Below are 15,843 nucleotides of genomic sequence, written 5' to 3' on the forward strand. Positions count from 1 at the left end.
ACCAAATTTCCATGCGGACACGCACATAATGATATACAGGCAAGCAGCTGATGGACACAGAGAACAGGGCATGACCAATAAGCAGGCAGGACACTCAGGGGTGGGATCTGACTATAAAGGACATGAGGCACTCACACTCCGCCTCTTTCCACTGATGAACATCTAGAGAGTTAATCACCTCCACCACGTGGCTAAGAGCTAGTCTGGTTCAGTCAGACAGAGTAACCACACTTTTAAGTTAGCAGAGAGTCGAACTCACAGGGAACTGTGCTAACTGTGCTATTAGTTCAATAAACCTGATTGAAGTAACTTCAAGGTCTGGAGTATCTTTTTGATCTATGCTGCATCCAGTTGCAGCCAGTGTTATACCAGTGTACCTAACACGACAATGACTACCGCCGCCGATTTGTCATAATAATGGACCTCAAGCCAATCTTAAGGTTGTAAGAGGAGCCAAGGCAATCTCCCCAATAGCCTCAGCATTGGGCCTTGCTGCTCACAGCCCATCACGACACATTTCAGCACAGGCTGGGCACCAAGATCACAAATGTTGACACCTTGAGCAGCTTTTCCCCTCCAAAAGAGCTCTCTGCCTCCATCTTTGCACCAGGAAATAATACTGGCTTTGAACTATATGGACCTGTTACCTGATTTGGCCGAGATAATGTTCGTGTGGGTCGAATTCTAGGCTTTTCATAGAATCACGGAATCCCTACGGTGCAGAAGGAGGCCATTTGGCCTATTGAGTCTGCACCTTCGAATGAGTAGTCTACCCTTATCCACTCACCCAACCACCCCTCCCTACCCCCGTAACCTAACCTGCACATCCCTGGACACTAAGGGGCAATTTATCATGGCCAATCCACCTATCCTGCAGGTCTTTGGATTGTGGGAGGAGACCGGAGCACCCGGAGAAAACCCACGCAGACATGAGGAGAATGTACAAACTCCACACAGACAGTGACCCAGGCTGGAATTGAACCCGGATCCCTGGCGCTGTGAGACAGCAGTGCCACCATGCCGCCCAATTGGTTCAGGAAAATGGGATTCAACACTTAAGGATGGCACCATACCCTTTGTTCAACAGCTTAGCCGAAAGGGCCGTGCAGACTTAAGAACTCGATATGCAGGCAATCCGACCAACTATTGGTTTAACCACTGTCGTTAGAATACCAGCCCCCATTCGACGACAGGCGTGACACCCACTCCTGAGGGTCAGCGTCTTCAGACCCGCATCGATTGGGTGTTTCCAAATTTGGCGGGGAGGGTGGATGCACGCCAGGCCTCCCAGAAGGACTAGTGCCCCAAGGAAGGTAGTTCTGGCCGTGGGACCCAGTTTTGGTTCACAATGTTGCCTTGGGGCCACCATGGTTAGCCGGGTGCATCGCCGACCGTTTGGGACCTAAGTCGTATGTGATCAAGACGGTTGTTCAGACACTCAAAAAACCTGTCGACCACATGAGGAGTTGTAGGTCGGCGTCCCTAGTCCAGGGCTGAGGACGTCAGTGGTATACCTGAGTATCTCTGTACAAGGGGAGTCAAGGGTTGAGGAGATGGCCCTTTCAGTGGTATCGGCATTGAGTGGTGAACTCAATGGTCTGGTTACAAGAGCTATGTCTGGGGCATCATTGCCTGCTCTAGACGTTTAACTATTTTGGAAGCTGAAAGACCTGTGGTGGTGCTGAGGAGATCCAGTCAGACCAGGAGGTACCTGGACAATTTGACTCTTTAAAGACTGCCTATCTTTCCCTTCTGTGTTATCCACCATGTATATAATATAGTAAATAGTTATCATGTTATGGGGTAAGGGAGAGAGATGTTGTAGCGTGGCCCCTTTAAGGGATGGGCTCGGCGGGCCTGGGGCCAATCACGCGCAAGTGCACGAACCTCAGCCAATAGGGACAGTGGGGGGCCGGGGAGCTGGGGATCCGGAGCTGGGGAGTAAACACCTGGATATACTTTTCTCTGTGCCTGGATCATACTGGACTTTTATCTTCTATACTAAACCCATGTTTGGTTTACACTGGAAGCTCCCAGCGTGTATATCTTGAACTACCACACCGACACAAAGGAAGATCATTCCGGTCAGCTTGGAGGTCAGCATCTCAGTTCCAGGACATCACTTCAGGAGTTCCACAGGGTAGTGTCTGCTGAAAGATTAATAGTATTGCCTTCCTTTGGCAGATCCAGCAGTCGGAGGAACAGGGATAGGCTATTCAGCCCTTTGAGCCTATTCCACCATTCAATTAGGTCTTGACAGATGTGTATCTTAACTCCATCTACCCGCCTTGGTTCTGTGACCATTAACCAAACAAAAATGTACCATCTCAGTTAGAATTTTTCCAATTAACCTAACCTTTAATTAATGAACACAGTCCATTGAACATTATGTTGGACGTCTCACTGAGATGTGCTTTGCTGCCACTTTTCAGACACACATTCTTTTTAGGAGCTTTCTATCTAACCCATCTATCGATTTATCATTTTTCCAGGCAGATTTTTCCGAGAGGATTGCCGGCTGAGTTTTCTTTTGTTGCCACGTTTCGCTTGAAGAGAACTACCAAAAAGGAGCATTGGCGTCTTTGGCAGATCACCGATCAGTCTGGCAGTGTACAGGTAAGCAAAGAGCTTCCAGCAATCTTTCTCCAGTGACTAAAATGGGAAATCAGAAACAGCCGCAAAATCATGGAAACCCGTAGCATGTCAGTGGGGGGAGAGTAGATGGCTTGCAAACTCTTCTTCCAAACTCAGTTTACCGTGAGTTGTTAGCGACAAGACGGTGTGTTTTACCTGGGACTGACTGGAGATAGTGGAGTTTGGGAGAGAGGTGTACAGGTGGTGCAAATTGAGGGATACAAGGAAGACACCAGTGTTGGCCTCAACATTGATGGAGGTTCATAGAATGCCTACTGTGCATAGGGAGGTAATTCTGCCCATCAGGTTTGACCCTTGGAAAGAGCAACCTACCTAGGCCCACGTTACCACCCTATCCCCGTAACCCAGTAACCCCACCTAACCCTTTGGACACTAAGGGGCAATCTATCTTGGCCAATCCAACTGACATCCACATCTTTGGATTGTGGGAGGAAACTGGAGCACCCGGAGGAAAGCCACACAGACACAGGGAGAAAGTGCAAACTCCACATAGGCAGTCACCCTTGGCCGATATTGAATCCGGGTCCCTGGCGCTGTGAGGCAGCAGTGCTAACCACTGTGATAACATGCTGCCTCAAATGTTCACTCTAAGCATAGGGGTTGAGTTTCAGTCACACAGTTTGGCCATGCAGAATTCAAATCCCTTTAGTTCAAGGTCTTAGCCAATCCTCCACAAGCAGAGGCTTCTGCGTAAACCGGGTTCATTCCTTGCAATCTTCCCTGTATGAAGCACTTCCTTCTTGAGCCTCCTCAATTCCTCTACAACTCTTCTGCTTCTCTTTCTGTTTGCATTTGTGTGCTGATTGCCTTCTGCCTCTGGCTCTCCTGTCCTGCAGCTCTTCTTTGTGTCCAGTCACAGCTTCTGCATCATAACTTCCTTGTTAGTACCACTTCCAGGTCAAGAGCTCCCAGGTCACATGGGCCAGTATTTCTTATTCTCCAAGAAAATTCCTAACAATTGCGTTGTAATTAATGCAAAAAATGTTCCAAAAGGATTTTTAAGGAATTGCAAATTTTCCTTACTATTACTGCTTCTGGGCCAAAGGCCATCACATCATAGATGAGCGGCGGGATTCTCCGTCCTGCCAGCCCCATTTTCTGGAGTGACGCACCCCCGCCAGTTATGTCTTCGTTCCCGCAGCCGGCCAATGGGGTTTCCCATTGTGGGCCGCCCCACTCCTTCGGGAAACGTGGGGGCCTGTGTGCGCTGCCGCTGGGACGTAGGCTCCCGCCGGTGGAGAATCCCGCAGCATGAGTATGCAAGCTGAGGCCGACAAGTGGGTAGGCACCTCTGGGAAAAACTCGGGAAGGGGCTTTTGGAAGGTCATAAACAGTGACAACTTTAAAAGGATTTTAAATGTCAAAGGGTGTAAGAAGGTACTTGAAAGAGGAGAATGAGGAGCCCTACCACACCGTCACAGTGGTGATTAAAGCATGGCATGAGGTAGAGAGACTTCAGTATGGAGCACAGTTTAATAAGGCACGGGAAGTCTGGAATCAGCAAAACGTTTATTTTGCAACAATTATTTACATGAGTACCAATTGAACCTCACCGGATACTCTCTCCTGTCGGTCGTTTCCAGACTGGCCGACCTTTTATACAAGTACGGATAAGTGACCCTGACCCTAGAGGGAGAGCTCGTGCTCTTCAAGGAGCACAGGGAAAACAATTGTCCCCACCCAGTACGTCCCGTGCAGGTTATTACACACAGTGTGGCACAAAATGAGTCAAATTTCAATTGAAGCCAGGATGTCAATCGGCATTTCCTTGGGAATGCAGCTCGGAAGAAAGTAATTCCAGAGCCTTGATTAGGTCTACAGGTAATACCAAGAAAGTCTTAAAGGATGCCAGAGAGTATATTAAAGAAATATTCAGACCTGGGAGAGTAGGAAAGCTGAGGAGTAGTAATGGGATTAGAGAATGCAGAGTACCTGAGAGGGCAGAAATGAAAGGTGAAATGGCTGGCTGACAGGAAATGTGGGGGGAGAGAAAAGCAAAGGGCATGAAATGGACCGAGAGGAAAGACTACAAGATATAAGGAATGCTAACAAAAATATATAGGAGCATGAACTAAGAATGAAGAATAACATCGAATTACACAGAAATCATAGAATCCCTACAGTGCAGAAGGAGGCCATTCGGCCCATCGAGTCTGCACCAGCCCTCTGGAAAGTCACCTTACCTAGGCCCACTCCCCTGCCCTCTCCCGTAACCCAACATAACCTGCACATCTTTGGACACTAAGGGACAATTTAGCATGGCAAATCCACCTAACCTGCACATCTTTGGACTGTGGGAGGAAACATAGGCAGCCGGAGGAAACCCACACAGACATGGGGAGTGCGTGCAAACTCCACACAGACATTCACCGAAGGCCGGAATTGAACCCGGGTCCCTGGTGCTGTGAGGCAGCACTGCTAACCATTGTCTGGTCACCCAATTGGTGGCCATCATTTCTGTTTGAGTCTGGACAATAAGAATCATCTGTCTGCCCATCCTCTCAAGCTTTTGGTGAAAAATGATCACGTGTATGAAGCAGGAATGAGAACCTGTCCCACTTCCTCGCTAAGCCCCTGGTTCAAATGCCTCTTGTAACATCCTCACTCCCTGTCCAAGTGACACCTCAGTACACACTGATCAAAATCGCCACGCTGCGCTTGAGTAAACTGGAGACTACACAGCCTTATCCAGCTCAATAGAATTCAAGTTGCTTTTTTACTATCACAGGGTAGAATTCGCTACTGCACCCCCAAACCCACATCCCAGACCAATAGATCTAAAATCTCCCTGTGGATTGGTAAACATGAGCGCTCAGCTGACTCAGGAATCGATTATCCTTGTGTCCTCAGCCTAACTTCTCTCTTATTCTTTCTTCAGGCCTCCATCTCTATTGACGGAAGTAGAAAGGTGGTCGAATACAACGTCAAGGGGGCCTCGGGAAAAACTTTGCATTTGACATTTAAGAAGCGCGAACTGGGCTCTCTTTTTGACCGGCAGTGGCACAAGTTGGCGATTAATGTGAAGTCTGGGTCAGTGTCCCTTTACAAGGACTGTAAGCTGGTTGACAGCAAGCGAAGTGAAGAGATGGAAAGCATAGATGTCCACGGGGAGATGGCAATCGGCATCCGTGTTAGGGATGGGACACCGGTCGATGTAAGTGACCGTAAACCCATCGGAGGATTTTGACTTTTGAATGAAGCCAAATTGCGGACCATTTTCTATCAACTAATTCAAGCTTAATTGGCATTAAATTGGAGAATCTATAATGACTATTTCAATTGGTTGGCTGTGATGCGTTATGAAAGGAAAATTTTCAATAATCTGTTTCTGAATTCTTTCTGTAGTTTGACCTTCAACAGATAATGGTTTACTGCAACCCTCACTTAATAGAATTGGAGACATGCTGTAGAGTGCCAGGTGGTCTGGTAAGACATTCGATTTTACTCTCTTGACTAACTTATTAAGGTCAAGTTTGCACCTAAATAGATTGAAGTACTGAGATTGCCAGATAGTAAAGTGATTGCTTGAACTTAATTCTTATTTGTTAGCTTATTATCGGGATTTTGAAGCAGTTATAGACGTGTGTGAGGTGCATACTGGTGATAGGAGCAGAACATCACAGCATAGGTGAAATTGAAAATTTCCACCAATGGGAAGTGTTTCTCTCTACTCATTTTGTCAGACCCCTCGTGAATTTGAACGCCTCCCTCAAATCTCCTCTCAACCCCCTGCTCAACTTCTTCAATCTGTTTCCATAACTGAAGTTCCTCATCCCTCGAACCATTCTCCTGATTCTTGTCTGCACCCTCTCTAATGCCTTCACAGCCTTCCTAAGGTGCAGCCCCCAATACTTCCGATTCACTTCTGTCCTCTCCCTCGTCAGTTTTGTTTTTGCTTAAAATTCAGAGTATCCAATTATTTTTTTCCAATTAAGGGGCAATTTAGCATGGCTAATCCACCTACCATGCACATCTTTGGGTTGTGGAGGTGAGACCCACGCAGACACGGGGAGAATGTGCAAACTCCACAGGGTCAGTGACCGGGGCCGGGATCAAACCCGGGTCGTCGGTGCCGTGGGGCAGCAGTGCTAACCATTGCGCCACCATGCTGCCCCGCTCATCAGATTTAGCATTTGGGTGGAAGGTTTTTCGTCTTGTCCCCACCCCCACCCAATTCTGTCACTTCCTTCAATTCTCTTCAACCCTTTAAATTTCACTCCTATCACGAGTGTGCTCCATATCTGCATTGGAATTCCCTTCGCTGCTATGGTACCTTTAAAAGGGTCAGTGTCTAATATCATACTGATAGTGGTGTGGGCAGGGGGAATATCACAGGGCAAAGTAACAATAGCAGTAGTTTCAATTCAAGGGAATAAAATTGATAAATGAAGAGAACATCTTGTTATATACTGTTCATTGATTTGTATGAATGAAAGGTGAAATATTCATGTCCCCAGTGCTCACTCAAAGGTGACTCCTCTCCATCTATCGTGACATCAGAGAATCTTATGAGACAGAAATCCACACAATCAAAACCAAAAAGTGACAATCAGAAGGTGAGGCTTGAAGATTTTGGCTCTGGCTGAAAATTTACAAACCGCTTCGCAGTCCAGGTAGTGTGTACTTCAAGTTATAGTCTTTTCAGGTGATAGTATTTCAAAGATTTTGCTGGGAGCAGGTTTAGAGTGGAGTAGTCTAAACGAGGGTTTTCCAGACTGTTTTCTGCGGAACCAGAGGGTTCTATTGGATATATCCAGGGGTTTCGCGGCAGCCCAGGCTGATGTATGACATTTTTAAAATGCTATGAAGCTGCTATGTCAATCCGAAGATGGTTTATCCCTGCATTGGCTGCTCATGGGCTCATTAGTGGACAAACTGGAAACAACAGGAAAGTAAGTCCTCCAAGGTCCAGGCGAGGACACGAGCGGATGGTAGAGCGAGGTATACAGCGGCCATGAGGCAGGAGGGACAGCAGCCATGGAACAAGGTGTAGTAATACCAGGTATTGCAGTACCTGAGAGGTGGATGACCATTGGCTAGACCTAGGAGTCTACCATTGGCTAACGTACATAGCTCCGCCCTGAGAGGCGGGGTATAAGAACCAATGCTGTCCCAGCAGCCTTCACTTTCTGTATCGAAGCTGCTGGGTACAGTTCTAGCTGATTAAAGCCTATTAGTTACGACTCACCTTGTCTCGAGAGTAATTGATTGTGCATCAATTTAATCAGTTATTACTTCTGAAAGGATGGATCTCCGCATCAAGCCGGAGCGCCTTCAGCTCAGCCCCCACGCAGACACTCCGCTGCTATTTTCAAGCATTGGCTGGCATGTTTTAAGGGCTACCTCGACACGGCCGCCGACACCCCCACGGAAAGGCAGAAAATGCACCTTCTACACTCGCGGGTCAGCCCTGGGATCTACCCTCTGATCGAAGAGGCGGCGAACTATGCTGCAGCTATGGAGCTGCTAGAAGGACATTACATCCGTCCTCTGAACCAAGTCTACGCACGTCACCTGCTGGCAACTAGGAGGCAGAGCCCAGAAGAAACACTGGAAGACTTCTATCGGGCACTACTAGTGCTGGGCCGGAACTGTGGCTGCCCAGCAGTGACGTGGAACGAGCACAAGGAACTTTAAATTCGTGACAGGTATGACTTCCCCCGACATCCGCAGAAGGCTCCTTGAAATGGACACACTGGGACTCACTGAGGCACGGTCCCTGGCAGGGTCCATGGACGTCGCGTACAGAAACGCACTGGCTTTTGCTCCCGGACGCACGGTGCCCCCCTGGGCTGCGTGGCACCACGTCGCGGCAGCCCCCCAAACTTTCCCGCTAACCCCGCAGGCCTGCGCGGCAAGACGACCCGTTTTCACCGCCGCTTCTTCTGCGGCAGGCGAATCATCCCCGCGCGCGCTGCCCGGCCCGCACCGCCACCTGCAAAGGGTGCAGCAAGAAAGGCCACTATGTCGCGGTCTGCCAGGGCCGTGCCGTGGCAGCGATATCCAGCGACTATCTGCAGCCTTTTTTTCAGGTCCCGGCCGTCCAAGGCCCACCGCCGCCCTTCTATTCCCAGGCAACGTGCGACCCACGGCCGTGGCCATTTTGCCCCCGGCCACCACGCTGGATGGGTGGGCGGCGCCATTTTGTCCCTCGCCGCCGCCATCTTCGGCATCCCCAGACTCCATGTGCGACCCGTGGCTGAGGCCGTCTTGGATGGGGCCTCAAGCCTCCAGCACAGCCGACTCCACGCTGCCTGACCAGAACGCCCCCTTGCTGCAGCTGGCCTCCGTCACCCTGGACCAGAGTCGACCCCGGACGCTAGCGAAAGCCACCACAACGATCGCCATCAACGGCCACGTGTCGTCGTGCCTGATTGACCCTGGGAGCACGGAAAGCTTTGTCCACCCCGACACGGTAAGGCGCTGTTCTCTTGTCACCCATCCCGTAAACCAACGGATCTCCCTGGCCTCCGGGTCGCAAGCTGTGGAGATAAAGGGGTTCTGCCTAGCGAACCTCACTGTCCAAGGCAGGGAATTCCGCAATTTCCGTCTGTACGTTCTGCCGCACCTCTGCGCAGCCACCCTTCTTGGGCTGGATTTCCAGTGCCACCTACAAAGCCTGACCTTTAAATTTGGCGGCCCTATAACCCCCCTTACTGTCTGCGGCCTCGCGACCCTTAAGGTCGACCCGCCTTCCCTGTTTACGAACCTCACCCCGGATTGCAAACCCGTCGCCACCAGGAGCAGACTGTACAGTGCCCAGGACTGGACCTTCATCAGGTCTAAGGTCCAAAGGCTGCTGAAGGAAGGGGTTATCGAAGTGAGCAACAGCCCCTGGAGGGCTCAAGTAGTGGTGGTAAAGACCGGGGAGAAACATAGGATGGTCATCGACTATAGCCAGACCAGCAACAGGTTTACGCAACTGGACGCGTACCCTCTCCCCCGTATAGCCGACCTGGTAAACAGGATTGCGCAGTACAAGGTTTTCTCCACGGTGGATCTCAAGTCTGCCTACCACCAGCTACCCCTCCAGCATGGTGACCGCCAGTACACTGCCTTCGAAGCAAATGGGCGGCTCGATCACTTTTTAAGGGTTCCCTTTGGTGTCACGAACAGGATCTCGGTCTTCCAACGTGAGATGGACCGAATGGTTGACCGGTACGGCTTATGCGCAACGTTCCTGTATCTTGATAACGTCACCATCTGCGGCCATGACCAGCAGGACCACGACACCAACCTCCGAAAATTTCTCCAGACCGCGAATATCCTTAATCTGACCGACAATAAGGATAAATGCGTGTTTAGCACCGACCGTCTAGCCATCCTAGGCTACGTAGTGCGAAGTGGAGTCATAGGCCCCTACCCTGAACGCATGCGCCCCCTCATGGAGTTCCCCCTCCCTCACTGCCCCAAGGCCCTAAAGCGCTGCCTCGGCTTCTTTAGCTATTATGCACAATGGGTCCCTAATTATGCTGACAAAGCTCGACCCCTGATCCAGTCCTCCTGTCGACGGAGGCCCGCCAGGCCTTCTGCCGCATCAAAGCGGACATCGCAAAAGCCACGATGCGCGCCATCGACGAGTCCCTCCCCTTCCAGGTCGTGAGCGACAGGTCCGACGTAGCTCTGGCAGCCACCCTCAACCAATCGCGCAGACCCGTGGCTTTCTTCTCCCGCACTCTCCATGCTTCCGAAATTCGCCACTCCTCGGTCGAAAAAGAGGCCCGGGCCATAGTAGAAGCTGTGCGACATTGGAGGCATGAGATTCACTCTCCTCACAGACCAACGGTCGGTTGCCTCCATATTCGATAATGCACAGCGGGGCAAGATTAAGAACGACAAGATCTTGCGGTGGAGGATAGAACTCTCCACCTACAATTACGAGATCTTGTGCCATCCCGGGAAGCTGAATGAGCCTCCTGATGCCCTGTCCCGCGGCACTTGTGCCACCGCGCAAGTGGACCGCCTCCGAGCCCTCCACGAGGACCTCTGCCACCCGGGGGTCACTCGTTTCTTTCATTTCATTAAGACCCGCAAACTGCCCTACTCCATCGAGGAGGTCAGGAATGTCACCAGGGACTGCCGAATCTGCGCAGAGTGCGAACCGCATTTCTACCGGCCAGAGAGGGCGCATCTGATAAAGGTTTCCCGTTCCTTTGAGCGCCTCAGTATGGATTTCAAAGGCCCCCACCCCTCCACCGACCGCAACACGTACTTCCTGAACGTGATTGACGAATACTTTCGGTTCCCATTCGCCATCCCCTGCCCGGACATGACCACGACCACCGTCATCAAGGCTCTCCCGGGTATCTTTACACTGTTCGGTTTCCCCGCATACATTCACAGTGATAGGGGGTCCTCCTTTATGAGCGACGAACTACGTCAATTCCTGCTCAGCAAAGGCATCGCCTCCAGCAGGACGACCAGTTACAACCCCCGGGGAAACGGGCAGGTAGAAAGGGAGAACAGAACGGTCTGGAAGACCGTCCTGCTGGCCCTTCGGTCCAGGAATCTCCCAGTCTCCCGATGGCAAGAAGTCCTCCCAGTGGCCCTTCACTCCTGTACGCTGCTCTGTACTACCACAAACCAAACACCTCACGAACGTCTCCTTGTTTTCCCCAGGAAGTCCTCCTCCGGGACCTCGCTCCCAACCTGGCTAGCGACACCCGGACCCGTCCTGCTGCGGAAACATGTGAGGGCGCACAAGTCGGACCCGTTGGTCGAGAGGGTCCACCTGCTGCATGCCAACCCCCAGTACGCCTACGTAGCGTCCCCCGATGGCCGCCAAGACACGGTCTCCCTTCAGGACCTGGCGCCCACCGGAGCCCCATGCGCACCCGCACCATTGCCCCCACCCCCACCCTCCCAGCAGCACCTGACCGGAGGATCAGTACTGCCGCCGCCCCTACCCAGCGCCGAACAGGCACCGATGCCCCCTACAGGCATCCCTCCCCCTGCCCACTTTTCACCCCAACGGCACCGCCGAGGGGTGACTAATCTGCCTGGGAGGAAGACACCACGTTCCCGGAGCCACAACCGCCGGGGCCCCCACCAGGATCACCGCCGAAGCCCAGACGCTCCAGAAGGACGACCAGGCCATCCGATCGTCTGATTGCTGCACCATAAACACTTTTCTGTTGCCCTCGACATCACGGTACCTCCATACCTGGTCCTACCATGCAAAAGGCGACAGTTACGCTGGCCATCACCCCGCTGGGTTCTTTTTTAACAGGGGTGAATGTGGTAATACCAGGTATTGCAGTACCTGAGAGGTGGATGACCATCAGCTAGACCTAGGATTCTACCATTGGCTAACGTACATAGCTCCGCCCTGAGAGGCGGGGTATAAGAACCAATGCTGTCCCAGCAGCCTTCACTTTCTGTATCGAAGCTGCTGGGTACAGTTCTAGCTGATTAAAGCCTATTAGTTATGATTCACCTTGTCTCGAGAGTAATTGATTGTGCATCACAAGGGAGAAAGGTGAGAATGTGAAAGAGAGAGAGAGAGATGGGAGTGTGAAAGAGAGAGAGAGAGGTGGGAGTGTGAATGAGTGAGAGAGAGATGGGTATGCATGTGTGAAAGAGAGAAATGAATGTGTGTGCATGAGAGGGAAGGCAAGAGAGAGAGGTGAGGGTGAAAGAAAGTGCGAGAGAGGAAGATGAGTGTGTATGAGAGAGAGGGAAGTGAGTGTATGCGTGTGTGTGAGTGTGTGTGAAAGAGAGGTGTGTGTGTGGTGTATGTGTGTACGAGAGAAGTGACATTGTGTGTGCATGCCGGGGAGAGGTGAGTGTGTGGGGGAGAGGTGAGTGTGTCCATGTGAGAGAGGTGAGTGGGTGCGTGTGAGGAGAAGAGAGTAGGTATACATATAAGAAATAGAAAAAAAACTTCTGTAAATTTTTTTTTGTATTACACTTGGCTCCTCACTCTGCAACTGGATCCTCGACTTCCTGACCCTTAGACTACAATCCGTAAGGCTAAACAATGACATGATAATCCTCAATACCGGGACCCCACAAGGCTGCGTACGTAACCCCCTACTATACCCCTTATACACACATGACTGTGTGACAAAATTCGGCTCTTACTCCGTCTACAATTTTTCTGATGACACAACCCCAGTGCGTCGGATCTCAAACAATTATGAGTCAGAGTACAGGAGGGAGATAGAGAACCTAGCCAGATGTTCTTCCTGCAAAGCCCCGTCACCAGGATGTCTTTTAATTACACAACGACTTTTTGGAATTCCTTGTAGCAGGTTTTCCATCATCCATTGGGAAATTGAACCTTCAGATGAAATGCCGAAAGACAACCTTGTATGCTGGACATTCCCCTAATGTGTATTGATCATTGTATATTTCCTGGAGTCTTCGTCTAGCTCAAGTAGTAGGTAAGTACAACTCAAGTCCAGCTTTGTATAAGTGAGGCTCCCCCCACCCCTCGCCAGCTTTGGGTAAAGATCTTCTATCTGAGGAATATGATACTTGTTGAGTTGGGCTGCTTTGTTTCTGGTGAGTTTGTAATTGCCACAGATCCTGACGGTGTGGTCTGGACAGGAACAATAGGAGTTACCCATTCGGAGAACTGCACTGGTCTTATGATTCCTAATTCCTCCAAATGTATCAGGTGGCCTCGACTTTCTGATGCATAGAGTATGAAAAATTTTGGTATAGATTCAGAGTCCACATGGATTTTGGCCTTGATCCCTTGTATCCAACCCAGCACATTCTGAAAAACGTCTTTGCTCTTACTCAGGATCTCCGTTATTTCAAAACAAATTCTGGCCAATTTAGCTTTACCTGGCATAGTCACTCCTGACCTTCTACAACAATCATGGGTATTTGAGCAGATTGGTGCTGATAGCGGTGCCGTCATGGTACCTAACATATTTAGGGTTTTCCCCGTGTAAGTTTATTAACTTGGCAGCCGTGCTGTTTGAGTCATGCTTATCTACAACTCCTCCTCGCAAGTACTTGTAACTTTGTTCACCCAGCACTGTGGCTGAAGCACGTGTGTCAACCTCCATACTCAATGATCACCAGTTAACCATAAGGCCTATCTCAACGTCAGCCATCTTGTTAACCATGTTTAACTTACAAATCTTGGTTGCTTCCTCAGAATTTTTGTACTGGAATCAAGGTGCGTTTTTAAAATCTGGATTTGCCCTGTATAGCGCTGCAACATGCTTGAACGAGGCCCTTCCTGTTACAAGTTAAGCAAAGTCTTCGCAATGGCACATTCTTTTGCCGGTGGTCTCCCCCACATATGTAACACTCATCAAAATACCTGGGCTGATGACCTGTTTCTCTTCTTTGCTTTTTTTCCACATTCCTGCTCCTGGGATCTCTGTTCAGTGTCCTTTGTGCTTGCCACTCAGAGTCTTCGTCTAATAGCCGTTCCACTTCAAAGTTGATTCACTTTGCCTTTCTGCACACGCTATAACTCAGAAGTGCCCTTTTCGACACATTCCGTGGCTTGAGCTATCTCTATCACTTCATCCAGGGATATTTTTGTTTCGGCTCATAATTTTCTTTGAACATTCAGATTGTTAGTACCACAAACCAGGCGATCGTGTAATGTGTCACTTAATGAAGAGCCAAATTCGTAGTGTTCAGCCATTTAGCGTAGCCTGACTACAAATACAAACATTGTCTCCCCGGGTCCCTGATCACTGAATTAAATTTGTACTGCTGCTGTATGATGGAAGGTCTGGGGTTGTAATGGTCTTTAACTAAATTCACAAACTGATCAAATGACTTGGTATCTGGGGCCTCTGAGGATGTTAAATTTCTAATGAGATTGTAAGTCTGGGGTCTGCATACTGTAAGCAAGATGTATTTTGGTTTGCCTTCCCCAGGAATCTCATCAGCAATGAAAAAGTACTGAAGCCTCTCAATGTATTGGCCCCAGTCTTCAGTCGCCTGGTCAAAAGAATCAAATTTTCCTATTCGTGGCATTATTTCTCACTTACTGTTACTGCCGAGACCACTTCACATTCCTTCTCTGGAGATTTCCCCCTCATAGTTTGAAGCTCGCGACCATTGTCCAATTTACTCTCATCGTCAATGTAATAGCATGAGATATCAACAAGGAGGCTGCTCGAATCACAAAGTGATTTATAATACCGACAAGGCAATACTAAGTACAGGCAGAGCAACTTAGATACTGGTCTTTACTCCTTGACTCCTGGTCCACAGTCACTGGGCCCCTGCGCCCCGGGCTCCTTGTTCTCTTTCCATTGGCCAGGGTTTGAGCGCCGCCATGTGATGGGTCCTGGGAGGGTCCAGTGGCTCACAAACGATCACCACCACGCAACACAGTTTAGTAGAGCCCAATCTTCCTAACTTGTGTCCACCGCAAGTCCCCACAAGTTCAACTTTGAGTTGCAATTGTATGAATGCTGAGCATTCAGCAGCTGTGCCAGTAATGTGGGTCTTTCATAAAATAGAAAGACAAGTCTTGATGGAAAGTTGATTAATAATTGTGAATGATTAGGTAGTATTATCAGATAGCTGGAAGCCTAGTCCAAAATCATCATTACCCAAAGATGTGCGGGTTAGATGGATTGATCATGCTAAATTGTCCTTAGTGTCCAGGAAGGTTATGTGAGGTTACTGGGTTGTGGGAGTAGGGTGGAGGGGTGGGCTTGAGTAGGATGCGCTTTCCAAGGGCCGGTGCAGACTTGATGGGCCGATTGGCCTCCTTCTGTACTGTACATTCAATGATTCTATGGAGCATCTTTGGAGCATCATGAATTCTCTGGAAAATCCAGATAGTTCCTACATTGTCACAACTACTGAGTGTTGAACAAAAGAGCGTAGCAAATTTTCTTTCACGTTTTGTGGCAGATTGTTAAGGTATCTAAAGTTCAATGCGCTCTGCAGTCACCCTTTCTTCAGATACTGCAGATCAGTGGGAAAGGAGCTTAAATGAAGAAGCATAACCCAACCTGACAATCAGAACAAAGCAGGGAATACTCAGAGGAGAGACTTTAGCTCCTCTTCACTTCCATGTCAGGCAGGGCTTGAGTTCCGGACTAACATAATAAGAATCTTCATTACTGTCACAAGTTGGCTTATGTTAACACTGCAATGAAGTTACTGTGAAAAGCTCCTAGTTGCCACATTCCGGCGCCTGTTCAGGTACACTGAGGAAGAATTCAGAATGTCGAATTCACCTAACAAGCACATCTT

At 49.6% G+C, this 15,843-nt stretch overlaps 1 protein-coding gene across 1 annotated transcript in view; it reads left to right on the forward strand.

Annotated features, from left to right (window-relative positions):
- Nucleotides 1–15,843, forward strand: part of LOC140411419 (uncharacterized) — a 373,458-nt gene that overhangs the window by 79,172 nt on the left and 278,443 nt on the right. The window contains exons 5-8 of the mRNA XM_072500526.1: nucleotides 2,493–2,616; nucleotides 5,534–5,809; nucleotides 6,001–6,081; nucleotides 7,113–7,211. Of these exons, the coding sequence (XP_072356627.1) occupies nucleotides 2,493–2,616; nucleotides 5,534–5,809; nucleotides 6,001–6,081; nucleotides 7,113–7,211 (580 nt within the window). The remainder of the gene's footprint in view (nucleotides 1–2,492; nucleotides 2,617–5,533; nucleotides 5,810–6,000; nucleotides 6,082–7,112; nucleotides 7,212–15,843) is intronic.

The sequence above is a fragment of the Scyliorhinus torazame genome, chromosome 4, assembly GCF_047496885.1.
Source record: "Scyliorhinus torazame isolate Kashiwa2021f chromosome 4, sScyTor2.1, whole genome shotgun sequence".
Lineage (NCBI taxonomy): Eukaryota > Metazoa > Chordata > Chondrichthyes > Carcharhiniformes > Scyliorhinidae > Scyliorhinus > Scyliorhinus torazame.